General features: G+C 36.0%; 2 protein-coding genes and 1 long non-coding RNA gene across 5 annotated transcripts in view; 1 reads left to right on the plus strand and 2 right to left on the minus strand.

The window, feature by feature from the left end:
- vdac2 (voltage-dependent anion channel 2) overlaps positions 1 to 27,893 on the minus strand; it is a 732,443-nt gene that overhangs the window by 299,953 nt on the left and 404,597 nt on the right. The gene's annotated exons all lie outside the window — the stretch shown is intronic.
- Positions 5,215 to 27,893, minus strand: part of zfand4 (zinc finger, AN1-type domain 4) — a 51,066-nt gene continuing 28,387 nt past the window's right edge. The window contains exons 6-10 of one of the 3 annotated variants that reach the window (NM_001202471.1): positions 24,802 to 24,949; positions 19,072 to 20,127; positions 15,953 to 15,998; positions 10,635 to 10,752; positions 5,637 to 6,191 (exon numbers count right to left, since the gene is read on the minus strand). In NM_001202471.1, coding sequence (NP_001189400.1) covers positions 6,056 to 6,191; positions 10,635 to 10,752; positions 15,953 to 15,998; positions 19,072 to 20,127; positions 24,802 to 24,949 — 1,504 coding nt within the window. In that variant the 3' untranslated portion in view covers positions 5,637 to 6,055. Of the gene's footprint in view, positions 6,192 to 10,634; positions 10,753 to 15,952; positions 15,999 to 16,745; positions 18,620 to 18,858; positions 20,128 to 24,801; positions 24,950 to 27,893 lie in introns of those variants that run through there. The other 2 variants (XR_015504892.1, XR_015504893.1) reach the window with 2 other exon arrangements.
- On the plus strand, positions 11,279 to 14,581 carry LOC147834178 (uncharacterized). The gene is made up of 2 exons (XR_015505911.1): positions 11,279 to 13,657; positions 13,731 to 14,581. It is a non-coding gene; the product is annotated as an uncharacterized LOC147834178 (long non-coding RNA).

The raw sequence follows: 27,893 nt of genomic DNA on the forward strand, positions 1-27,893 counted from the left end.
GGTTATGAATTGTACATGCATGAATAAAAGTAAACAGTTTGGATTGTAAAGTCAATGTGTGTGTGTGCCAAATTATCCAGCATATGTTATTAAGCAGCGGATGCCCTTCCAGCCACAACCCAACACTGGAAAACACCCACACACTCTTGCATTCCCACACATACACTACGGCCAATTTAGCTTATTTAATTCACCTATAGCGCATGTCTTTGGACTGTGGGGGAAACTGGAGCACCTGGAGGAAACTTACGCCAACACACTGGGTTATTACTCTTTTATTTATTTATTTATTTATTTATTATTTGTATTTTTATTATTATTTTTTACTACTGTACCACTACTATTTACTGTGTTTACTTGTGTTTTTTAATATATATGAATGTATGTTTGTTTTAATGTAAACTTTATAAATGCTTTGGCAATACATTTTTAATATTTGTCAAGCCAATAAAGCAATTGTTAAATTATCAAACTGAATTGAGAGAGAGAGAGAGAGAGAGAGAGAGTGTGAAAGAGACAGTGTGATGTGTGTGTGTGTGTGTTTTAATCTCCTAAACCCAACCTGTAATACAAGTTCCCCTTGATATTTTAGTATTAATAGATAGAGGTTTCTTTATAGGTCAAAGTTAAGCAAAGCCCAACAGATTCAATAGGAAATTAGATTATAATATAAAATTCTCTATTATTACACCAATCCTGATTCTGATTGGTCACTCCCAAAATGGGATTTCTTTTCTCCCAGTATCAACTGGTAAAAACAGTAAAATAAAAACAAAGGCTCAGGTTACTGGAGCCGGTGCTGTACTCATGATGTGGAAGCTTCATGATTGGCAAGCTAATAAAATATTAAAACATAATCAATATTTTGTGTACAATTGCCTGTTCCAAGCAATACAGACTCACTTTATCCGTTTCACCCAAAAATGCTTTTGTCACTTCATATCTGTTATACTTATCATTTATACTGAAAATACCAAGATGCTTTTTCCATTTGGAGTATGTGTATTGTTTGCAGCTAAAAATATTCATTCATTTTCTTTTCGGCTTAGTCCCCTTATTTCGCCACAGCAGAATGAACCGCCAACTTATCCAGCTCGTTTTTACGCACTGGATGCCCTTCCAGCCGCAACTTATCTCTGGGAAACATCCACACACACTCATTCCCACACAAACTCATACACTCATACACTACGGACATTTTAGCCTTCCCAATTCACCTGTACTGCGTGTCTTTGGACTGTGGGGGAAACCGGAGCACCCGGAGGAAACTCACGCAAATGCAGGGAGAACATGCAAACTCCACACAGGAGTTTGATTTTAAAGACCCAATGAACCAGAATCTGCGACCTTATTTTTTTTTTCGTATTGTAACCAAGCGGCAACCTCCCGCTCGCTCTCATGAAGCAAATATGGACCTTAAACTGCAATACATCCAAATTCTGCGAGTCCTGGCTCCATAATAGAGCAGATATCTGAGCCCACATTTGAAAAGGCCAACTTTACAGCAGAAAAAAAGGTGTTTACAGTCTGGTACAAAAAAAATAAAATTTTCATATAGCTGAAATTACCCTTTATGACAACTGTGAGGGAATTTTTTTTTATAACTCATCCATTTCGTTTATATTAAGTCTGCATAATTAAGGGCGCGGCCCTCTGTTAAATGATGTTTATCAGAGCAAGGAAATTTTCACCGAATGTCTGATAATATTTTTCTTCTGCAAAGTCATATTTGTTTTATTTTAGCTAGAATAAAAGCAGTCTTGAAGTCTTGAAAAATATCTAGTCATATAGTATTTACTGTCATCATGGCAAAGATAAAATATATCAGTTATTAGAAATGAGTTATTAAAACAATTATGTCTAGAAATGTGATTAATCTTTCATTTATATCCATTATTAATAGCCTATTTAAGAGTGAAGGCAGACTATAGGCTATTTTTTCAGTACATGAATAACTGCTTCTTCAAAAACACAAAATATACTTATACATCATTTTTCAATGGAATTCAATAGAATGAACATGGATGTGGCCATTTTTCAGAAAATAGCCTTTTTATTCATTCATTTTCTTTTCAGCTTAATCCCTTTATTAATCTGGGGTTTGCCACAGTGGAATGAACCGCCAACTTATCCAGCATATGTTTTACGCAGCGGATGCCCTTTCAGCTGCAACCCATTACTAGGAAACATCCATACACACTCATTCACACACATACACTATAGACAATTTAGCTTACCCAATTCACCTGTACTGCATGTCTTTGGACTTTTGGGGGAAACCAGACCACCCGGAGGAAACCCACGCAAACGTGGGGAGAACATGCAAACTCCACACAGAAATTCCAACTGACCAGCCGAGGCTTGAACCAGCGACCTTCTTGCTGAGGCGAAAGTGCTACTCACTACGCCACCACGCTATTAAATAGTTTTTTTTTGTTTTGTTTTTTTAAACTATTTTAAATTAAATTACAACCTGTATTTTACCACTCGTTTTGGCTTTAACAGTTTATTGATAACTATTCAAAGAACATCTAACTGAGCTTTGTGAAAAATTGTGTATGTAGGCCTACAGTCATGCCTGTAGAGTTTCCAATACTGTGTCTAAAATAAAACTATCAGAAAGCAAAAAACACAATTATCCAAGGTGCAGCATTGTATTAGATTTTAGCAAACATGAACAAAACATGTAGAAAACACCTCCACCTTCCACGAAAAACAGCCACTTGTGCATCGAGTCAGCCTTCAGAACTGGTCCCTACTGGTAATGCATTTCCTGAGTCAGAGAATTTCCCTGAGTACAGTGGCTAACCGCGGTTAATCATGACATTCTGTTATCTGAGACGTGCATTTCTAAAGGCCTCATACATTATAAACACACTATATAAATACACATTACATTACACATAACACAAAGAAAATATGCGGTTGTAATATGAAGGCACACAGCAATGAACCATGCTCCACTTGAGCTCAAACAAAGCTTGTCATCTTCTTGTGACGAACAGCCACATGCCAAAAACAGGACCTGCTGTATGTCCTCCATCATTCACATGTTAAATCTAAAAACATGCAAAATGTGAGAGGTGCCACTTCCTCTGTCTATTTGCACACACTTGCTGCTTCTCTACATTTTAGATAATGAACCTGAGTGCACAAAAGATATGTGAGCAATATGTAAGCAACCCGTATGGTTTTCTTTTTCAAGCAAGAATGATGTCGATTGCTACTTTCTGTAATACACTATGCCTACCAATTAAGGGTACTGTTGGCAGAGGAAGCCTGATGAGGGTGATGAAATCTGCAAATTTACTCAGGTTATTTAGCCCATTGTTGAGTCTATTTATTTACTCGTATAAATCTGTGTAAATAAATGTGTAAAATAAATGAATTATGTTAATTACAGTAACATTATTGAATACAAAAAAAAGTTCATATGATTTATGCAAAAAAGGTGTTTGTATAGTAATATTTTCTGCTTTTATAAGAGACGAGTGTTTCTAAATAGATATACATGAATTAGCAATATTACACTCATAGCAGTGCTATATGGTTCTTTAACGGCACTAGTGGGAGGCGTGCACTTTAGTGTCCCAAAAGTGACGATGCACAGCCAAATCGCACTCCTACGAGTGTGATATTGTGTTAATATAACCGTTTGACCCATAATTTTGTGTATAAAAAAGAAAATGATTCTCTAGCGTAATATCTAAAGTGATGAAAAAACACATGATTTTGCTCACATTTTGAGATTACAAGGCTAAACGTAACATGAAATGCCATCAATCTACAGAGATGTCCCAGTATTTCTCTGTTGCAATCAGAATATCACAATAATTAACCCAGAAAAGCCAAAGCATCACAAACACTACTGGATTACAATTGTGTTTGCGATTAGGAAACCGTTAAAATCATGTGGGCATACTCATTAGAGGTAAACAGATGGCCACAAAGTAACTCAGGGTTATACAAAGAGTGGCCAACACAAAATACATACATCTCTGATATGAGAGTCCCTTCTCACACTCAATACACTACAATTACTATGGTATAATTACAGCACTACAACACACAAAAGAGATCGACTTAGAATGTCACTTACCAGTTTAATAATGATTTGATCAGCTGTAGTTAGATATTATGCTGTTTTTCTCCTCTAAGGGTTTATTAAGCAGTCTCTGTCGCCATCTTGTGGATGGACAACATCAACTGTCTTTGCTTAGTATGACAGGCTAACTGATGCAAACGCATCTCTCTGAAATTATAAATATTTAAAACAGGCACTATAATTATAAATAAACTGCAAAGTTAAAATCTAAACAATTACTAACTATTGATCTAAACATAATTACACAGATTTCTTACATAATTCTGCACAGAAACAAAAAAAAAAAAATGTCTGCAGACTCTGTCTAGCATGTAACAAATCATACCGTACTGTACATAATTATTGCTCAGTGAAAACTAGGAATACGCTGAGGTTACTCCTCAAAGCTTATACCATTTCCTTAATGCATTAAGCAATAAATGGGGTTTTGGTTTTCGGTTTCATCTCTCTGGCTAGTTGGTTTGGTTCCACACTTTCCTTTGGTTAACATCAGACTAAGTTACCCCAATAGAGCAGCATGTAGAACTTGAGATCAGCTGAAGAGAGTGTTCTGACTGGTTTTTCAGCAATTAATCAGTGTGTGAGGACAAAAACTGTAGTGATGTACCCAAGAAAACAATTCAAGTCAAGAAGAAACACGAGCAACCTGGCTGTAACTGCAATTATTTGAGAAATGTGGCGAAAACGGAGTGGATTACTCAAATATTAGACATATTTGCATGAGCCGAGTGACAATTACTGACAATCACACTAAACACTTTGTGCACACTTTGTACACAATTCATCTTCCGGTTTCCCTTTGTGGAACAAGAAAACAGATATGGAAAGATGGAAAGACACATTCTCTCGATTCATTTGGCTGCCATCCGTTTGGTGTGTTCACTGACAGCTTTTTGGTCCATACACAAGGCGACAACAGTTGTTTTTAATCTGCAATACTAGTTTGGTGTGTCCCAGCCCTTAGATGCAGGTTCACATTATAGTCAAAGCAGGAGAAACATGTTAAGACTAGCAATTCACTCATTCCACAACCTGGAATCCCAAACAGCATTACTGCTCAGACAAAGAAACCACAAAGACACATTCAACGCAGCGAAGAGAAAAAAACCTAAAGGAAACACAAGGATATTTTATTAGGCTCATCATCAGACAATTACAGAAAAATGCAAATAACAAACTGCACCTTTTGAGCAGCTTTTCAAATACTAAGGTACAAAAAAAGGACCGTTCGTAATGGCAACCAGTCACATCTTATCATGCCAAGCCCTTCAGAATGCTACATGGTCAAACTGCATAGTGTAGTGTTTGTACGGCCGATAAAGCTTCTATACTTCATCCTCAAGGTGAACCAAGGTTAAACAGTCTTTTTATAACATGAGTGTACAGTGCTTGGCATTTTCCGTGATAAGAAGTGTTTGATAGAGTGCTACTAGACAGAGAAGACGAGTAATGTGTCTGAAATATAAGAAAAGTCTAATAGGAAACTTACAAAAAGACAAACGGCACAAAGTTCAAGCACATCATCACCCCTTTCAATCTCCACAAGAGATATTCAGCATTACTAAAGTGCATCTCTCCAAGACTTGTCAAGAAAAATCATTGTTTGTTCGATTTCAAAAAACAAACACACAGAAAAAAACACGTCAATAGATATGTGTAACTGCTAATTTAAAAGTACTTGATTTAAAAGTTTGTTCCCATGATAGAAATGTGTTTTTTAGAAACTATTTACATGCAGGGTTTTGTATTTTTAATTTCTGAGTGAAATAATTTGAAGACAACAGACAACATAAGTGTGTTTTCCAAGGCAACTACTTATGAGTGAGCAGTTTTCAGCTATTTGAAACTATTTTTTAGAAGCAAACATGGTGATAAAAGCACACGTTGGTGATCAAGGTTTTTCTCTTATTTAATAGTTGTCTTTTGTTTCCTTCTTGCCACGCTTTTCCTTCATATTTTGGGCAGCTTCGGTGCGCTTACGATGGGGTTGGTTTCCTGTAGGAAGCGTCGGCCTGCGCTTTTGTAGTCGTAGGTGCAGTCGTGGGTCTCCGAGTAGCGGTGAATGGAACAGAAGATGTTGCCACACCTGACATCAAAAATAAACACACATCTTTATGAGAGCTGCAATAATCAGACAGCAGTCAAAACAATGTTTCCTCAGAGCTGTGGAGATGTGTGCACTTCTGATATTGCTTCCTTAGGGCTGAATAAATGGATGGTGTTTGGAGAGCATCAGGATGTGCATTGATTTTTTTGCATGAAACTGAAGCTGTTAGAAAACTGTTTGGGAAAAAGTGCATAGCAGGACTAGGCATTGGCCGGTAAAAGAATCTGATGGTATGATATCTTTGTATAAAAATATCCCGGTTTCACAGTGATCACTGCTATAAAATAAGTTCTTTTTAATGTCTGGGCTTTTCCCCATTTAAACACAATATATTTTTATTTTCAATATTTTTATTGCATTTTTTCCAGATAATATACAAACTTATAAATGTATTTGAATAGAAGGCTATCAGCAAAAAGATGACATCAAATATATAGCAACAAAAACAAGAAAAACTCTTAAATCAAACTTACACTTTTCTACTCCCCTCTATGCTCCATTCCTCCCATCTCCCACCCCTCCCTATTTTCTGAGGCCTTCAAAAAGTATGCAAAGATGAATCAAGACACAGTTACGTTACACGTATGTTTTGTGGTGTTTTGTTGTTTGTTTTCTGTTTTGCGTACTATTCTTTCTCTTCCACTGTGTATCCTGTCCTGTTTTAGGTGTGCAACCATTGGTCGAAGGGGCTGTCAATCACCATTGTGACTCAATCGCCGCACCAATCAGGAAGTGGTCCTCACAGTATAAAAGCCATGCGCTTGCACTTGTCTTCAGGAGCGCTTGGCTCACGGCCAGACTCCTCACTTCTGTTGGCCGGCTTGTTCATTTGTGTTTTGCTTAGTTTGGTGGCTGTTGCTGTGTTCTAGTTTTCTCTCGATTTAAGTGGTCGATTTATTAGATAAGCTTGTGCAGCTCAATTTAATATCTATTGAGAAGTTGAACAATCTTTATGATAATTGGATTATACAAGATCTTGTTTTGCTAATGGCTAGTGTGTACTTTGAGGGAACTCTAGTAATTTGAGCAGCATCGTATTTTTACTTGTTAGTTTATGGATGCGTTGCCACATGTGTAATTATGTTTTAAAATGGTTATGAAGTTTAGTTAAGCGATGTGCAGAAGATTATGGTTTTGTTTCCGCAATTTTCTTTGTCAGTTTAGTGGGTTGGGGTTTAGTTAGATCGTTTTGTTATAATTATTTCCTTGTTTTGGCAACAATCCTGTTTTTCTGTTTAATTCAGTTATTTATAATTACATGCACATTACATCTAATTTCCTATATTCATTGTTTGACATTCTCTGTGTAATAAATACTTTTGTTTCACTTAACCAGCAGTTGTGTTCTCATTTTTCATCCAGCATTAATACAGACTCACTGATTGTTATGTTTTATCCATTTAATATCTTAATAACTTAAACACGTAACAACACAGATAAATAAATATGGTGATTAATTAAATAAATAAATACATAAATAAATACATAAATAAATAAAGATATAATGAATATATTGGTAAACATACAAGAAGATAATGTAAATACTAAAAGTCTCTCTTTATCCCTTTGGAAATTCTAGTCAGGAGGTCCTTAAATGTTAATGTTCTCTATGACAGACAGTATTGGACTCCATGATTGGGTAAAGGTGTACAGAGATCCTTTAAAACAATGTCTCAGTTTCTCAAGATAGATGCAATGTAGAACCTCTTTAATCTAATGTTCTGATGATAGAGGGGACACATGTGTCCATTAAGGAATTGCGCACCTGGCGAGTAAGGTGGTAAAGGCAATGATGCAGAGTGTTAATGTTAGTGTAGTGAAAGATTACCAAAATGGGAGTCAGAGGGTCAGAAAGTATGACTGTATTAAGGGCTTAAGAAAGAATTTAAAAAATATTAGACCAACAGTTTGTTAATTTTGAACATGACCAGAACATGTGAAGGTAATCGGCCGGTGACTGCTTACATCTGTTACAGGCATGGCTTCTGTTTGGAAATATTCTAGAAAGTTTGCATTAGTTAAATGGGTCCTATTAAGTACTTTACATTGTAATAGGGCGTGTCTGGCACAAATACATGACGAGTGAACTATATTAAAAATGTCCTTCCATTGGTTCTCAGAAATCTCAATACCCAGATCCTGCTCCCATGTTTAAGTAAACCAGTTGGTATGGAAGGCAAGTAAAACACAATATATTTTATTTTGAGAAAAATGTAAAATATTTTGGAGCAGTAAACATGTCAGGGTAAATAATTCAAATGAATCATTGACTTCATGTCAAAAACACTGATTTCTTTACAATTTAAAATGGCATTTTTTGGATATCTTTTCTGCTGGAGATACTGTTGTCCTAAAAAAGCAAAAAAATGTAAATAAAAAATCTTAAAAATACAGAAGATTTTGGCAGTTTTAAAACCTTAACATTTCCTCTACCTTGAAAAGTGGTTATCGTTGTGCCTAAACATGACCAGATGGAAAGGTTTCTAAACATCCCACACAGAAGCCGAACATCTTGTTTCTGAAGACTGCGGTTAAAATTTCCTTGTGAAACTGACATAACAACATTTTGTTTTTTTCAGTATGGCATGGACTATAACAGGGGTTCTCAAACTGCGGGCTTCCTCCTAGTGGTACATGGTAAAATACTGAATAACGGAAAAAAAAAAAATTACAACACACGTTAATCGGGCCAGGGTTGAGCAGTGAGGTTGAGCAGTGAGGCCAAAATCATGTCGCATTTCCACTGTCGGGCTAGTAGCTCGCAGCACGTCACGCAAACCCTGCCCAGTTCAGGGCAAATCAGGCAGGCAGACAAAGTACACCATTGCTTCATGAAGAAAAGATTAAAATGAAGACAACTAAAACAAATAATATAAATATAAAAAATATATTTTGATTCATTATATTGTTTACTTGCCGACCGACTGTTGGCATTATACAGAGTGGTCTTGCCACTAAGGGAGGGACCCAGCGCACCATCAATAATATAAAAATACAGAAATTCTCTAGTAATAACTGCATATAAAATGTATTTAATAACATTAGTCACATTAGTTAATAAAAAAAGATCACAAATCTCCGACTAAAACGTATTGAAGCTCCCCCCTTTTGAAAAAGACATGCATGATATATTAGTTTGCCTGGATCAAAGCTTCATCATTACAGGCACGGGGAAACTGAAGGAAGTCATAGATAACATGACATGAACAGAAATAGCTCTGTGTGGTTATGTGCACATGCACTAAATTAAGTGCACACTTCCCTTTAAAATTACTGATGTATATTAAGTTCCTCTGTTTTAAAGTGTTACAAAAAAAAACTCATACTCAGAAATAAATGTACTAAGAAAATTAAACCGCCACCTTCGTACATTTTCCTTTACTAATTCTAACCTTAGAATGCAACACAGCTTAGAATGATTATCAGATTGCAAAGACTGCACTGTAATGATGTCAATCTGTAATCTGATGTGCAACACTGCAGAGCGCTCTTGCACATAACTGGTTTCTCACTTCAGCAACAAATCCGCCACTCCTCCAAAGTTACAAATTGTTTTCATCTTTTCAGTTTCATAAGAAGCTTCTTTGTGTTTTGACCAAAATAAAATCTCCATGTTTCAACATTTAAAATGTGATAGTTGTAATATTCATTAATTCATTTTCTTTCCGGCTTAGTCCCTTTATTAATGCGGGGTCGCCACAGTGGAATGAAGCGCCAACTTATACAGCAAATGTTTTTACACAGCGGATGCCCTTTCATATATATATATAAATGTATTATTATTATTATTATTATTATTATTATTATTATTATTAAAAATAATAATAAAAATAATAATATACCTAAACATATTTTATTATCAAATATGGCGGTTCAGTATTATGCTATTTATCCATTGGTTTAATACTATAATCAAAATATAACTACTAATAATGATATTATTATTATTATTATTATTATTATTATTATTACTAAATGCATATATAAATAAAACACAATAATAATAATAATTATTATTATTATTTTAATTATTATTTTAGGGCATGTTTTTATTATAAATTGTAAGTTTAAATATTATGCAGTTTATTGGTTTTATTTTTACTGTTTAACTATGTATAATTTTTATTAGCAGTCAATAAATAAATAAATAAATCACTATAAAAATTATAACTCTGAAGCAGTATGCTTTTTATTATGAATTGTTAGTTCAAATAGTATTCTTTTTTTTTTTTACAATTTAACTATGTAGTATTATTACAAAAAATAAATAAATGAATAAATAAATATTAAATTATATGCATTTCTCCAATTTGTTCTGCTTGTTTTTAACAAATTCAACACATACACTTTGATGGTCAGAAATTGATCGGTGTGGCATAATGTTTTTAGGTTTAAGTGCTGCATAAAGAGCTCATAGTGTACCTGCATTCATAACTGGTAGCTAATCCCGTCTTCTTTCCACACAGGAAGCAGTGCTTTGAGCTCTTCTTCTTCACTCCAGAGGAAACCTTCACAGGGGGCAAGTGATGCGTCTGAGTCCCTAAACCAATGTTCACACAAAACACAAACAAATTACAGGAACAGAACAAGAGAGATGATCACAACAGCTATAAAATATGAGGGAAAATACCTATGTACTATTTAAAAAAAAGCTGTTTATTTCTGCACAAGTCACAATAATGAAGAGCAATGGAAAACCACTGATAGTGAGAAAAAAAAAAGCAGCAAGCAACAGGGCATGATATTAGATTTCCAGTCATGTACTTGCTGGTCTGTCTATTCTATTATTTGCCATCACTGCCGCATTTTCAAGCCAATAACGATCTGAGATGTGACAGAACGTTCAGACGTGCTGAAATGTCAGGGAACGTATCCCAAATGTATGAGGAGGACCACCTGTTGCACAAGCATCCTCCAGACTCTGAAGAGCACAAATTGAGCACACGGTTTCTCTTAGCATCAAGCACCTGAGCTGCTTTTTGTTTCGTTTCACACGACTGCTTTTGTAAACATGTGACAGTCTGAATATTTATTTGTGTGACAGCCCTTGGTTCTTTTCTTTGTTTCATTCTTGGTTTCAGGCAGCAGTTTCTGCATGACACTGAATATTTAAGAGCCCGACAGTCCATTTCACATGTAACACCTCTGGTAAGCTCAACCCTGCAGTCCTGACCTACTGAAGACCAGAGTTTCATCGCTGCATTTGATAAAGAAGAGACACAGTTTAAAGGGATAGTTCACCCAAACATTCTCTCCACTTGTTCCAAACCTCTCCGAGAATCTTTTTTTGTTGAAGATCTTTTGAAGGATGTTAGAAACTGCTAGCCACTGACAATAAATGTCACATAAAATGGAATTTAAACTCATATTGGTAGCACTTAACACTGTATAAAGCACATAATCTGTACCTGAGGTGAAGATTGTCATAGAAGTACATGCTGTTGTTCTGCCGTGACGTTGCAGATGGTTAGGAAAAAAACTCATTTTAGCCACTGACTTTCTTCAGCTTTTTTCCTACAGTGCATGTCAATGGCTTCCAATATCCAACACAATTCAAAATATCTTGGTCACAATTTATTTTATGTTATCAACAAACCATTAAGTAAGACTTTGAGCTCAATTAGCGACTAATTTGCTGCTTATTAATAGTTAGTAAAGCAATATTTACAGTAGATACTGAGTAGGATTAGGGATGTAGACAAAAATTGTACTTTATAAGTGCTAATAAATAATTAATTTCTTAATAATAGACAGATTATATGCCAGTAGTAAATGGTGTAAATTGTCACATAAACTAAAGTGTTAATGTTATATTTCGTGTTATTTTGGTGAACTATGTCTTTTCTTGAGTTTTCTTGTAATCATCCCAATATAACACATTTGTTGGCACCTAGAAAACTCTAAAATGGGCCTCTCCTCCATTATCAGTCGCAGGTCGAACAAATTCTATCAAAATGAACGTGATTACCTAAGTCATCTATTCATTTCAATGTATCCCAGTGTTTATTCCTAATTCCTTTTTTCGTAGGCTGGACAGTGCTTTCACTTCATTTATATGGAATGGTAAACCTGCTAGAATGCCTAAAAGTCTTTTACAGCATCCCAAGTCTATGGGTGGAATGTCTTTAGCTAGTTTTCAATGTTATTATTTGGCTTCAAATATCCGTTTTATACTTCACTGGCTTTACGAAGATGTTGGGGCTGATGCTTTACCATGGATAGCCATCGAGTCTACCTTATGCTTGCCCTCTTTGCTAGCATTTTTTTTTTAGGTTTGTTTAATGTACTTATTAATTAAGGTAAAATGTTGTTTGGGCTCAACTGAAGTGTTTTTTTTTTTTTCTTTGTCGAGTCCGCCGACTCTAAAATTAGGAGTCGAGAATCAGAACTCCAAAAATCGACTCCAAACAACCTGAAACCGAACACCCCTAAATCAACATATTGATGGATTATCAATGGATTTTTAGTAGACTGTTGTTGGATTATCAGTAAATTATTGTTAAATTAACTGTGGATTATCAGTGGACTATTGGTGGATTATCAGTAAATTATTGGTAAATTATCAGTGAATTATTTGTGGACTATTGGTGGATTATTGGACCAGAATCAGACAATTTTTCTCATGACCTGCCTGCCTAGTGACTGGATTGTTGCAAGATCAGATACGGCTGCGACTGGAAGTTAACAAGAATTTTTTATATTATTTATTAAATTTCTCATTTATTGTATTTTATTAACGTTACCCCCACCCCAACCATCACAATAATGTAAAAACAGCGGTTGTCCCAAGTATTATTTAGGTTATCTATTAAATTTCCCAATAAATTGCATTTTTTAACACCTACCCCCACGCAAACCCTAAACCCAACCGTCACAGAACTGTAAAAATATTAATCATTGTTATACAGTGTCATGAAACAATGCTGCTATATTGATGTGCATATTGCACTTCTGGCCAGCCGTGAATCCGATCTAGACTTTACCCGGTGAGTGGCCAGAGTTCTGGTCAATTTCAGCCCATCTGTTCTTAGTCTTGGCATGGGCAACGATGTCATACACTGTGTCCTAACAACACACAACATCGTTGATTCCAGTGATAGGCAATTTGTCCGTCTGCACCAAACGAGGCATGACAGAAACATTTAAACACCAGCCACTGCACTTAAAATTAAATGGTAAAGGTTTCTAACCTAATTAATATATATTAAGGCTCTTTAACTTTATTAAAAGGCTACTGAGTGACTGAAGGTGTTGGTTTGCACTATGTCACAGTTCATTTTTAAATCGTCTGCTAGTTATTTAATTTTCAAAATCTGCTGCTGCTTTCAATAGTATGGCAATAAATAACACATAAAATGGTATTTAAACCCACATTGGAAGCATTTAATACTGTATAAAGCACATAACCTGGACCTGAGGTGATCATTGTCATGGTAGTATATGCTGTTGTCAAAAACTCCTTTTAACAAAGATGTTGCGAAGTTGCGTTATCTGTTGTTAGCACATATTGATAGATAGTCTTGTGCTCATACTCACAACTGCATAAAAACTTGTTACTTGTGTGGAACTCTTTCTGCAGCGTGTGAAAGCGTGTACTTTCAAAACCATAAATCTGCAAAAATTGCTATCAGCAGGTCACCCTTAACAAAAAATATATAATAAACAAATCAGAAATCGGGATTGGCTAAGAAAATTGAATTTGGTACATGTCCCATCCTAATATTTACAGAAAGTAGCTTTTTTATGCATTTAACATTCCTATGTTTATTGTGGTACTGTATGGAAAGAGTGGAATAGATCAGGAAAGATCAATGAACCAGGATTCAACGAGAAGCTAGAATGCCACAAGTGTAGTATTCTGAAAAATATTTATACAATGGATCTGAAATTGTATTAATGATCGTTTTTTTTCCAATCAGAGAAATCGTCATTTTGACATTTCTTGACTAATTATGGTAACAGTTTACAATAAGGTTGTATTAATAAGAGTGTTTCGATTTTAATTCGAAATTGATCGAAATTCATGCTCAATCTCAATTATCCCATCAAAAAATGGAATCGTCGATGCTGCCACGCCCCATGTCACATCAGTTTAGCTTGTCAAGCAAAAAAAAAAAAAACACATTTATTGAAGTGCTGCAAGTCAACCAAACAACTATAACAAACAGCCATAAGACAGCATGGCAATAGCAGTCGCAGGAGATTCTTTGACAACACCCCCCCCCCTCCTTTTTCTAAGTCGCAGGAGTGAAAGTAGTGTATAAGTATAAGTTATGTTGACAATGTTTGTGTGGTCAAAAAAAAAAAAAAAAAACGCAGTTTGCAAGCACGACTAACATGGCAGGGCATCTCCGCAGGCACCACAAAAACATAGACGTATCTGTTAAACCGAAAAGTGTAACACAAACTACTCTCCTGTCATCATTTAGAATAAAACTTCCAATTAACTCAACACATGGAAAGGCAATTACAAGCACGGTAGGAGTATTTATAGCCACAGACATGCAACCTTATTCAGTGGTAGAAAACTCTGTCTGGTTTAAGGCATTTAATTAGCATGCTAAAACCACACTAGGAAATCCCAAGTAGAACGCATCTAACAGCTACAGTGATATCCTCCATGCACAATAATGTGAAGGAGAAAGTTATTGAAGGTCTTAGCAGTGCACATTTAGTAGCCTTGACTACAGATTGCTGAACCTCCAGAGCAACACAGAGCGTCATGACTGTCAGATATATTATATCACATAAAAGTCTTAAAATGGCACAGCTTGTGCTTCCAAATTTTTCTTTTTTAAATCGCGAATCGAACCGTGACTTTAGAATCGAAAATGTAATCGAATCGAGGATTTGGAGGATTGTGACACCCGTATTAGTTAATGTTAATGCGCTTTCTGACATAAACAAGCAATGAACAATACATTTATTACAGTATTTGTTCATGTTAGTACCCGTCAGTTAATGAAAATACAGTTGTTCATTGTTAGTTCATGTTAATTTATGGTGCATTAACGAATGCCAACAAGCATGGATTTGGATGTTAGTAAGGCATTCGTAAATGTTTAACCATAATCAATTAATGCATTGTTCTTACTTAGTTCATGTTAGTAAATACATGAACAAAAATTGACTAATAAAACCTTACTGTAAAGTGTGACCCAAAATATTTAAAATGTAAAAACTAGTACATGTTCGGTTTAATATAAAATTGTGAATGTTTGTTTTTTTAGACAGCTTTCACTATCCTTTTCATTAATTTGCATCAATATAGAAGTAACATTATGACAGTCTGAACTGTGAGCTTCCTGTCACATAATGACAAACTCACACATAAAATGACACTGCACATGTTTCATTTTTATTTTTAACTCTTTAAAGTTCCGTTAACTACTGACTTACACGTTACAAATCCAAAAAAAGGACCATGATTTTAGCTAAAATTCTTTTTAATGTTCTATTGAAGAAAACCAGTTGGCCATTAGTAATACTGTAAGGCTGCAGGCACTCAAAAGTTTCACAAGTGACATGTGCAGCATGACATTAAACCAGTGGCCTGTGGATTTACAGATGGGTTTCACAGGCCTGGGGAGTGCAGGCGTAAAAATGTGAAAAGGTGTGAAAAAAGGCCAAGACTCGCCATGAATGATAATATTCTCAAAAACAAAAAAGTTTCTGCAGCAGGACTGCATTTTGAAAGCTTTATTTCACATGAACAGAGGCATTTATGTCAAACCACTCACCTAATCTCTTTATTGAACTGGAGAGGCCACTTGATGAGCTTGATGCCTGCAATGACATGATTTTGTGTGATAAAGTGTTCACAAGATTGCCACAGAACTATTCTCATTAGCTGAAATGCCATGGCTAATGAATCGCTCCTTGTGATCTGTTTTGCATGCTGTATAATGTGCAGCAAGCGTCTATTCTTGACAGGATACCCGCTCTACTTGTAGCACTAATTTGCAAGATGACATTCACAAGTCATACTGAGTTCAAATAAATTAATTATGACGTTAATATTAATTTTACCAATCAAATAAATCTATTTATTATATTTAGTACGTGTAATATGAGTGTTGCAAATTTAACATCAACTAACTACTAAAATAAATCAAGTCAATTTTAATTAATTAAAACAATTATATTAATAATAACTATATCCAAAATATTCTTTAACGTAAATACCTTATTCAAATGTGTTACTGCAGGATTATCTTATCTAACATGATTTTAAGTGAGCGGTATGACCAAAACCTTAACTTTTTTTAATGAAAACAGATTTTAGTAAAGCCATATGTCCTTTCAGGGGTGTTGTCATCCACTTGGAGTTGCGATTTTGTGTCTTATTTGGCCATTGCTTTCTCTTTGATTTAGCTAGCAGATTGATTTTTGGTGACAAATCTTATTTTAACTCATATTTTTCAGAAAATACACAAATGCTCAACACAAATTTACTACCTTTTTGTTATGTTTGGGATGAAAACACCCACTGAATTAAACTGCTGTAAAAATGCATTAGATTTTTTTTTTTTTCAAATTATTTTGCTGTTTGTTAACTTCAGTCCTGATTAAAACTACTAAATTGCTTACAAAATTACAGGATTTTAACTCTTTAATTCCCAAATTCATGAATAATGTCACTGATTTGGTGACAAAAACACACAAAATGACGTATTTTTAACATAAAAAGTAATTGTGGACTGGATTTTTGTTACCTTTTATTAAAGTCTTGGACATGTAAAACAACATTGATGCAATGTTTTTGATTAAATTTTTTTTTTTCTCCCTAATTTATTGTTGGTGACAATAAATTGATTTATTGTTGGTTTTTGTCCATTGACTTCCATTATAACCACATTTTTTGATTGCAATACCATGACACCATATAATCATGCTTTTTTTGATTGTTGGTGGTTTCCCCTGTTGGGAACAGGTAAAATTTGTCATTTTTTACTGTTGATCATCAGTTAGCAGCATTAACCCTTTAGATAGGCCTGTGCAAAAAAAGCCTAGTTTCTGGATTTTTTTTTTTTCATGGAGTATAACAGCAAATTAAAGTGTGAGCATGTGTATGAGAGTGACCTTTGCACACTTACCTTGAAGTGTCTGAGAAAAATCTAAATATGAAACTCAGGTCTCAGAACTACATGGGGACTAAAAACAAAGACTAAAACAAACAAGGAATATAAACAAAGACTGTGTATTCATCAATGAGGCAAAAACAGCCATCAACAGTAAATTAGGGAGAAAAAATTCAAATCTAACAATACATTAAAGCCAATGTTGTTACTAATCGCTTACATGTCCAAAACTGTGATAAAGGGTTTCAAAGAAATCAGCCCAAAACTATATTTTTTATTGAAAATACATCATTTTGTGTGTGTTTTTTTAATCAAATCAGTGACATCATTTATGAATTTGGCAATTAAAGAGTAGAAATCCGGTAATTTAAAAAAAAACATTTAGTAGTTTTGATCAGAACTGAGGTTGATTAAGAGATTTATGCAAAATAAATGGAAAAAATATTGATCTGATGCACTTTTACAGCAGTTTAATTTAGTGCAGAAGGGTTAAGTTATGATAAAAACTCAATGCTGTTTTCACCCCAGATGCGGCAAGCGCGGATAAATCGAATATTTTCTTCTATGGTGTTAGTTCCTGGTTCCTAGGTTTTCAATTTATTCTAAAATCTTCTATTAAGTAGATGCGTAAAGCCGTGAACATTTTAAGTTTACTCGCTTCATTTGCGCGTCAAATCCGCTTCATTCGCACGTCAAATTCACTTCAGAACAGACATGGATTCGGTTGATGGGCAGGGTTTCTGTCTGCCCGGTGACTCTAGCTTCATTGCTAAATGGCTGAAATGGATTTTCTTGAGAGAATAGTTGTATTTATGTGCATTATGAAGGCTGAAAAACAGCGTCAATTCATTTGGAGCCGTGTCTGAGTCCACTAGATCCTTTCAGGGATGCACCACAAGAGGTCTTTGCATTGACTTAACATATACTGTAAATCACTCGCGCTTGACGATTAACTATACGATTAAGACTAAAACTATACGATTTAAATTGATCAAATTAACATTAACTGTAAAATGGGTGCAAAAAACATTTATATTCAACTCATTTAATAAAACAGTTTAAAAGAACATTACAAAAAAATAATTTTAGATGAAATATTTTGCAACAAATGATTATTTATACATAATTAATTATACATAATTACAAGTGGAATATATAGCCAAATTACACATTTATTTTGGCATAGTATTTCACTATGTTTAGTGGCTAAAAAAAGGTGGGTATAATTTCACAATTTCCAATACTAATCTTAAAACTACTTTTTTTTTTTTGAAGCATTTCTAAGGTAAACAGCAATTTCCCATCAGCTCAAACAAATCAATTGCACTTTTAATGAGAGGGTGCTCGCTGCAGAGCCATTTGAGGAGAGCTGAGCTCCAGCGAGGGGGAGCATGAGCTGTCGCTCCTCCTTCTGTAAGCTGTTTTAATGCGTACACCAACCCCACCCCTAACCCTACCCCCAGTGACATCACTCATAGAAGAAATGCAAAAAAGGTGGAGCTCAAGCTTAAGCTCCCCCTCGCTGGAGCTCAGCTCTCCTCAAATGGCTCTGCAGCGAGCACCACTTGCTTTTAATTTGTCTTAAATACAGGGTATAATGTGCATCGAGCATCTTTTTAACCTCTAGTAGCCCTAATTTGCACAACATGTTTTTGCATGTCATGAGTTATAGCAAATACCCCTTCTCCTGCTGAGATCAAATAAACATCAGATTTGAGAAGCCAAATAAGAGGTGAGATCAGTAAAAGCAGAAGCAGAAGTCAAGGTTACCAACTCACCGTGAAGCCAGCTGTGCGCTGTAGGGGGGAGATCCTCCTCAGCAGGTCCTCCTGCAACAGATGGATGTTGTTTGGAAGGGGCGCGGCGGTGGCACACAACCTTCCCAAAGCGTAAGGACTGGTCAAGGTCTCCTGACCACCGCTGCCCGCCAAGGAGGCCAGAAGTTCTGCGTTGCTCACCGATCCCAATGGCTCTTTAGTGGCTTTATTGGCCAGGTTTGTAATGTCTCGGGCTTCGCTTTTGGAAATCACCTCTGAGTGCTTATCAACTTTGAATGTAGTTTTTGAAGGAGAACTGATGGGGAGAGATGGGCTAGTTCTGAGGAGAGCATGAGACGGACTGGGATGAACTGAGGAACCGGTGAACTCAAAATGACGTGGAGGTGTGAAGGGCTCAGTGGTGAGGGTAAGGTCATGTTGGGATGGTAGTCTCCAATTAGAGTTGACGGCTTGGGAAAGAAGAGGAGCTGCGGCGTTGGCCTCAGGCATCGTTAAAGAGTTCAGACTTCGCTCTCGCTGAGCAGATACATCCAAACTCAGGGGTTCAGGAAGATTGAAGGGCACAGCTTTGGGCGACTCAATAACTGTGGTTTTCTCAGTTAGTGTTAGGTGTTCGTTCTTGATATCGACTTCATCCTGAACTCCAGGGCTGGACAGAAGAGATAGAGGCGGGTAGACGCAGTCTCGCATGACTTTAGGCCCTCTCATATCCAGCCGGGATACTTTGGGAGGGAGTCTAATCTTCCTGGGCACTGGATTATCCCATGGTTCCTCAGCCTGCAGCATGTATATGCCAGAGGCTGCAGAGGATGGATGAGCACGGCTTGAGGAAGCAGGACTGGAGAGAGATGTGTAGGGTTGGTGGGCGGAGCCAGCAGTGGGGGTGGACAATACAGGTTGCTGCTGATCACCGATAGGAGGTAGATGTGTTGAAGAGGCGTGTCCTATTTGAGGAAGGACACGGAACATTCGATGGTGTCGGGCAGAGCCGTGGGAACCGCTGCAAGGTCGCGGACCCACTGGAGGTCGGATTTTTAATTTAGCAGTCTTTTTGGGCTGAAAAAAAAACAAGTTTGTCTATTAAGGAAAGTAAACAGAGAAAATATAATGAGCATTCCTTTGTGATCAGGGGCACATTACTGAAAGTATCTGGCCTATAGGTCCCATGAAATGCTTTAAATTTTTTATTTGATGTCTGGCATGATCTCAACTTAAAAATCCCGAGGGTGGGACAGAGTAGCTCCTCCCCTTTTAAAAAAACAGCCAATAGAGTTTTGTTTTTATAACAGCTCTGTCAGTGAGAGTGGTTGAGATCAAGTGCATCAAATAAGCAGTACCTTGAAAGAGGTGGGGCTTGTCAGATACTAGAGAGCATTTGATTGGTCTTGAAGACTTGATGAGAAACTTAAGTATGAGGTGGCATGGAAACAAAAGATAATTGATTCATTTAGGCGGAAGCGACAAACGGCAAGCTTTATATGTTTATATCAGTGTTTTATTTCAGACTGTTTTGGAGCTAATAGACATCCATAAAATGAACAGACTAAAACTAACATCTAAAAAATATATTTTATTTTCTTGGGATCTTTAACATAAGATATGATATGCTGAATTAGATGCATATTACAGAAGCTAATCTTAAAACTGATTAAGGACTTTTGTTCTATTTTGCCTAATTGTACCTTGTGTATAGTTAGGATATCTTAAATAGCATCAAGTTCGACAATCCAGTCTTAATTCTGTTACCATGCAACCGACACTGTGAGCTGCTAATGAGTTAAACTGAACAAAACCGGTGAGCTTTTAGACAAAGCAGGCTAACATTTTTGCAATAGAAGCTACAATACTTTGAAAATCAAAAAGACATTAGTCACATACACTATAAGCAGTAATCCTCCATGTTGGTTGCAGTTTCTGTGCTAACAGTAATATCATGCCACACTGCAGTCTGTGTTTTTCATCTAAATGTAACATCTTCAAGGTCCTCCAAGCGTCTTTCTTCCATTAAACATCTTTATATCTTTTTGAGTCATCGATAAATGTAGTGTCATTGCTGGACAGAGCAATTCTAAGCAGTTCTTGTTTTCTGTTAGCTAAATTAGGACAGCTGTCAGGTTGCCCTGAAGTTAAGAGAGTTTTAGGATTTTTTTTGTAAAGCTAGGATGTTTCTGTTATGCAACATTTCTATCTGTAGTTAAGATAACGCTCTTATGAAATGCTCTTTGTCCTAACTATGGTCCTAACTAAAATGACCATGGTTACCAAACAGATAGGATCTTAAGATTTTAAAGTTAGGACCTTTTTGTAATATGTCCCAGAAATAAAGCTTATGACAAAACTAAAAATATAATCATATAAAGTGTGTGACCCCTGTGAACAAAACCAGGACCTCCTTTTCTCTTCACCATCTCACAACCAAAATAACTGAGTGCGCCACACACAGGTGAGTGGGCTGGACAAACCACCTGTAGTAAAAACAAACTCTTTCCTCTCTCTGACACTTAAACTGACACTTACACCACTTTTGCACATTTACACTAGACACACTCTTGCAATAACTCCTTATTTTGAAAAACAAAACATTGTGCATTTATGAAGTGCACTTCACAAAGGTGAGTGGGCTTAATAAACCACCTGTAGAAACACTTTTTCAAAAAAAAAAAAAAAAAAAACACTCCCTCTTCTTAACTCTAGCACTTAATTCTCTGAGCACAAACAGTTCCTTGGTATAATTAGCACTTCTTGTGTGAGTTGATAAATGCTTCCCCAACTATAAGTCACTTTGGACAAAAGCATCTGCTAAATAACTAAGGGCATACTCACACTAGGTACAGTTGCCTTGAACCATGCCAAAGCATGATTTTCCCCCCTTCCCTCTCCCCCAACGGCCTGCATTCACACTGCATTTTTCCTTCCGAACCTGAGCATACAGTACATGTACGTTATTGATGATGCGACTGTTCAGTTTAAAAGGAAGAGAAGCAATCGCTCAACTCAGTGCTGGAGATTGCTTTAGTTATTTCGTTCTAGTCATTTGGGATGCAGTGACACACAGTCAAACATTTTGCAAACAGATTCACAACTTTTGACGCTCACAAATTATCATACAAGTGATCAAGCTGCAGGTATTAGGAGGTTTGCCCTGGCACACCTCTTTCAACCGGGCCAGGGCCAGCCAACTGAACCGCACCTGGGCCTGATTCAGAGCAGTCACACTTGTCAAACAAACCTAAAAACGTGCCCGGGCACAAATCTGTCAGCATAGTGTATGTGCACCCTTAAAATAAATGTAATATTTTAAGGGAAAAATTTGGGATATGCACTAATATTAAAACTTCAGCCAATAAATATAATAAGGGTATCACTGTTTTCTAACACACATACAGTACATGACTGACGCTGGAAGTATGTACAGTAGTTTTTGATGTGTTCACATCATTGCATTAGGAGCAATCCCAGACATCTCTGCCTGGTGTATAAATTATGTTTGGCAAAACAAGCAAACGTCAAAAGTGAGAAAGGAATTATTAAGTGTGATCTTGCATGAGACAGGAGTTCATCTGTCTGTTCACTGATTTGCATTGAGAAAAAAGGGCAAATTAAAGGTGAGAATGATTTCTTGCAGAAGCCTTGTGTGCTAATGTTCTGTTGCAAGTCATATTGCCACATTTTTAAATCATTTCTCTGAATTATTATTGAATGACATTTTAAAGGGATAGTTCACCCCAAAATGAAAACATACTCACTATTTACTCATCCTCAAGTGGCTCCAAACCTTTATGAGTTTCTATATTCTGTTAAACACTAAAGAAGATATTTCAAAGAAAGCTGAAAAACTTTACCACTGACTTCCACACAAGGAAAAATGAATACTATGGAAGTAAGCAGTTACAAGTTTCCAAAATTCTTCAAAATATCTTCTTTTGTCTTCAACAGGTTCAGAAGAAGTAAAGAGTGAGTAAATGGTAACTGAATTTACAGTTTTGGCCAAACTATCCCATATAGGTATGTATAAGCAGGGCTTAACATTAACTTTTTTGACCACCAGCCACTGTGGCTAGTAGTTTTCCAACATTACTAGCCACTCGCCAGTTTCACTAGCCACAATTTTATTGTTGGGAAAATATATTTTATACACATAAATATGACTTGGACATGCTAAAATTATTTGGTTTAGAGTTTGCGTTATCTCTACATGCCTCCTCTTTCACTTTTTGAGTGTCGTGTATGAGCTTGCTCAATAACCATGAGCAAATGGGTCAGGGTTTCATATATTACAATTAGTTTTCATAATTTTCAAAGCCCAAGGATTTACCCAATTTATCTCTGACCACACCATACATAAACAGTTAATTATTTCTTAGCCACAAATTTTAAACGTGTCAAAACAAGCAAAATATAGCTGCATACTATACTTTTTATTTAACAAAGCATATGCACAGTCATATGTCCTGGCTAAAGGTCCCAGATCACCGGTTAACTACACATAAATGGGGAGTTATTCTCCCATTAAAGCAATGTTATTCTAAAAAATGATAATTAAACCATATTAATGCAAAAGAAAGCAGGTAAAAAAACACACTGTGTGATAATGAAAAGATGATCACACACACATGCTTAATGATAGACCCATAAATTATATTTTCAAACTGCAAGCAACTGGCGCTGCTTACAATAAGTCAACTCTGGAACTCTTGAAAGCAGCTAGACTGTAGGTGCACGTTCCTCCCTTTTTGTTCAGTCTATTTGAAAGAGAATCAATCGCATAAGTTGTGTTTCTAGACACAGTAGCTTCACAAAAGGAAACGGGAGCGCGCACGCGTTATAAACAGTCACGCGCATCACCTCAGCTGTTAGCGCAAGTGATTATCCTCTCATTCGGTAATCACCTGCTTTGCTTGCGTGAAGTTGCGAGCGCAATTTTTTTTTTTGTCAGTCATGTTGCTTCTTAATCACCTGTCATGCATATTGGACCATCCTTATGTTCGAACCCTGCTTTGAAGAATTATTATCTGGGAAAATTATTTTCAACCAGCCAAAGGGGCCAGTGGGAGTGTCTGTCTTACCCGCCACCGCCAAAATCTACCCGCATTTGGCGGGTGTTAATATAAAGCCCTGTGTATAAGTATATAAGGTATGTGTTGAGTCTTATAATACTGCATTGTGACATTACTCATAAGAGAGAAAGAGTTTTGAATGTGTTGCCATATCAGCCTCTCTGGCTATTTCATGGCAAACATTTTCTAAATATCACTTTTCTATATTAATTAAAAAGTAAAACAATAAAAATACGACATAACCACAACCAATCAAACCCCTCTTCGTTTAACACCTCTGAATGTTTTTTTCTCAACACAATTCTAGATGTTGACAGTACTAATGCCCACATAAACACGCAAGCTAAAGTAGACAAGCTAGACAGCATCTGTAACTAAGACACATCTTCTGTCAACAATGCATAGTTGAGTGCGAATAATTAACTTCATATGCCAATGCGCTGAGCTGTTAGTTATTACAGCGCCAGATAATCAGACTCGGCGTGGGCTGGACTGCACTCCCTCAGGCCAGCTGGAGAATTGAGCACTTCCATACTGCTCGGCTGACAGATCTAATCAGATGCGTTTGACAGTAAGAAGGTTCATGCGCTTCAGGATAAGATGACTGTGCTGGAAACAGTGGAGGAGGAGCAAAGACAGATTAAGAGTATTTCTCAACCGCCTGCGCTGTTACCTTTTTGTTAAGGTTCATGTTCTCCATCTTGGCCTTGAGCAGCTTCATTTTGCCCATTGTGATGGAGTTTTCTAGCGTCTGCAGCTCTGAAGAAGCACTTTCTTGTTCCTCCTCCTCCTCTGCGCGCACATTTCGTACAGAAGCACCACTGAAAGCACACAAAATAAGTAACTCTCATTATTTGTGTTTAATAGTGGTGATGGTTTCGCTTGTTTGTTTTTTTACATATATATTCATTTTGATATTTGATAAATATTGAATTAATAGTGATGATCAAGTACTAGTGTGTTTTACAAAACATTTTACATTTATTTTATGTTGTAAAAAAAAGAAAAAAGAAATGTTTGGAATTCTATTAACAAGCACACACTTTGTTTTAATTGTATTTAACAGAGTTATTAATTTTCTTTTTTTTTACACTTATATATTTGGAATTTGCTAAATGTTGTATTAACAGTGCTGGTAACTCATTCAATTTCTTTTCCGCTTTATCTTTTTATTAATCAGGGGTTGCCACCAATGAACCACCATTTATTCAGCATATGTTTTACACAGCGAATGCCCTTCCAACACTGGGAAACACCCATACACTCTCATTCACACATACAGTTGAAGTCAGAATCATTTCTCCAATTTCTGTTTAACGGAGAGAAGACTTTTTTTCAACACAAAGAATAGTTTTAATAACTCATTTCTAATAACTGATTTATTTTTTTTTTGCCATGATGAGAGTAAACAATATTTTACTAGATTTTTCAAGACACAGCCTAAAGTGACATTTAAGGGCTTAACTAGATGTTAGGTTACCTAGGCAGGTTAGAGTAATTAGGCAAGTTATTGTATAATGATGGATTGCTCTGTAGACTATCGAAAGAAAATCTAGCTTAAAGGGGCTAATAGTTTTGACCTTAAAATGGGTTTTAAAAAAAATTGTTGAACTGCTTTTATTCTAGCCAAAATAAAAAAGTAAGAATTTCTCCAGAAGAAAAAATATTATCAGACATACTGTGAAGTTTTTCTTGCTCTGATATACATAATTTGGGAAATATATAAAAAAAAAAATTAAAAGTAGTAATAATTCTGACTTTAACTGTATACACTATGGACAATTCAGCGTATTTAATTAATCTACAGCGCATGTCTTTGGACTGTGGGGGAAACCGATGCACCCGGATGCAAACTCCACACAGAAATGTCAACTGACCCAGCCAGGACTGGAACCAGCGACTAGGGATGGGTACCGGAACTCTGTACTTTATCTGTATCGGTGCTATATTATAAACAAACGATATCAATATGGTCTGACGTTAACAGTTCTGGTATCGGTACTGGTTCATTATTGCTGAATAAACATTGCATACAGTTGCATAATTTAACTGACCAACCTTTTCTAATTTGCGTTATTTGATATTCGTCTGCACAGTTGGCAATCTCACATGTAAAATACTTGTGTTTCTGGCGAGCGCGTCGAGTAAAAAGCTTCAAGGTTCTCGGCTATGCACACGCACACACATAGCTCGTAAGCTTCCAGAGTGGCGGAAAGAGCCAAATGGGTTGCATTTCCTGAGTGGACAACGACAATGCTCGTTGCAACAAACGCAAGAAGTTTGACTAAGCATATTTTTAAAAAGTGCATTAACTGCAGAAAGACAAATAAAAAGTTTTCGACTGCTTAGCTAAAGGTACATCCTCCACATCGTTATGCTAGCAGTCAATTACATAAGGCAGGGGAGTCCAAACTCAGTCCTGGAGGGCCGTTGTCCTGCAGATTTTAGCTCCAACTTGCCTCAAGACACCTGCAAGGATGTTTCTAAAAAGCCTATTAAGAGCTTGTTTAGCTAGCCCAAGTGTGTCTGATTGGGGTTGGAACTAAACTTTGCAGGACACCGGCCCTCCAGGACCGAGTTTGGACATGCCTGATATAAGGGCTCTCTAAATTAGTATAATAATAGTTTAATAAACACAAACATTTGGTTACATTGAAAAAAGTATGTTTTTTTCTGTAGAAGCCTAAATAAATCCTAAACACATTACTTACATTATTGTATTTACTAATATAGCTTATGAATAGCCTAATAATAAACTATGCTGACTAAGAAATGATAGAAAACAGCTTTTTTTTTTTGCTTTGTAACTCCCAAAACACTGTTAACTCATTTATGTGAATGTGTTAATGAAAAATCTTAAACATTATCTGATTATTTAACGGCATTTTGCAACTCAAAGAGGGTATTTTCAGGCAGGGAGCACAATAAACCAAGAAAAATTCTGACTTCTGATGGAAAAAGCAAACATGTTGAATTTTCTCCAGAAGAATGGTAAAAAACTGCCAGTCATTTTCCTTCAAACCATTGTACATTATTTTAAGGAATTTTTTTTATTTAATTGTTTTACAATGATTGTTTTTCCCCCTTAACAATGTAATAATAAAATAAAGTGTCGTTTTTCATTAAAAAAGTACTAATAAAGGAATAAGCTAAATAAACACACTGTGCCACTGTGACGCCCCAGTGATGATAATTTACTAGTTATTTTAGATAATGTTTGAGGTTATGATTATTTTACAATACATTTTACATTTTACAATATTTTGCATTCATTTTTGTTCGTTTAATATAAACAATAATCATCACACACAACTCTAAGATTAGGTGATGCAGTGGCGCAGTAGGTAGTGCTGACGTCTCACAGCAGGAATGTCGCTGATTCGATCCTCGGCTCAGTTGGCGTTTCTGTGTGGAGTTTGCATGTTCTTCATGCGTTCGCGTGGGTTTCCTTCGGGTGCTCTGGTTTTCCCTACAGTCCAAAGACATGCGGTACAGGTGAATTGGGTAGTCCCAGTGCTGATAATTTACTTGTTTTTTTAGATAATAGTTAGGTTAGGTTAGGTTAATAAAAGGTTAGGATTATTTTGCAACACAATTCCCATTTAGTTTACATTTTTTGATGTATAAAAAAGAAATGTGTTTTAGATTATTTAAGCATAGTAGTGCTGTTTCTTTTCTTTTCTTCTTTCACATTTATATTTATTTTTATATATAATATATTATATATATTATATATTTGATTTATTTTTGCTAAATATTGAATTA

This window comes from Danio rerio, chromosome 13, assembly GCF_052040795.2.
Source record: "Danio rerio strain M-AB ecotype USA chromosome 13, GRCz13ab, whole genome shotgun sequence".
Taxonomy (NCBI): domain Eukaryota; kingdom Metazoa; phylum Chordata; class Actinopteri; order Cypriniformes; family Danionidae; genus Danio; species Danio rerio.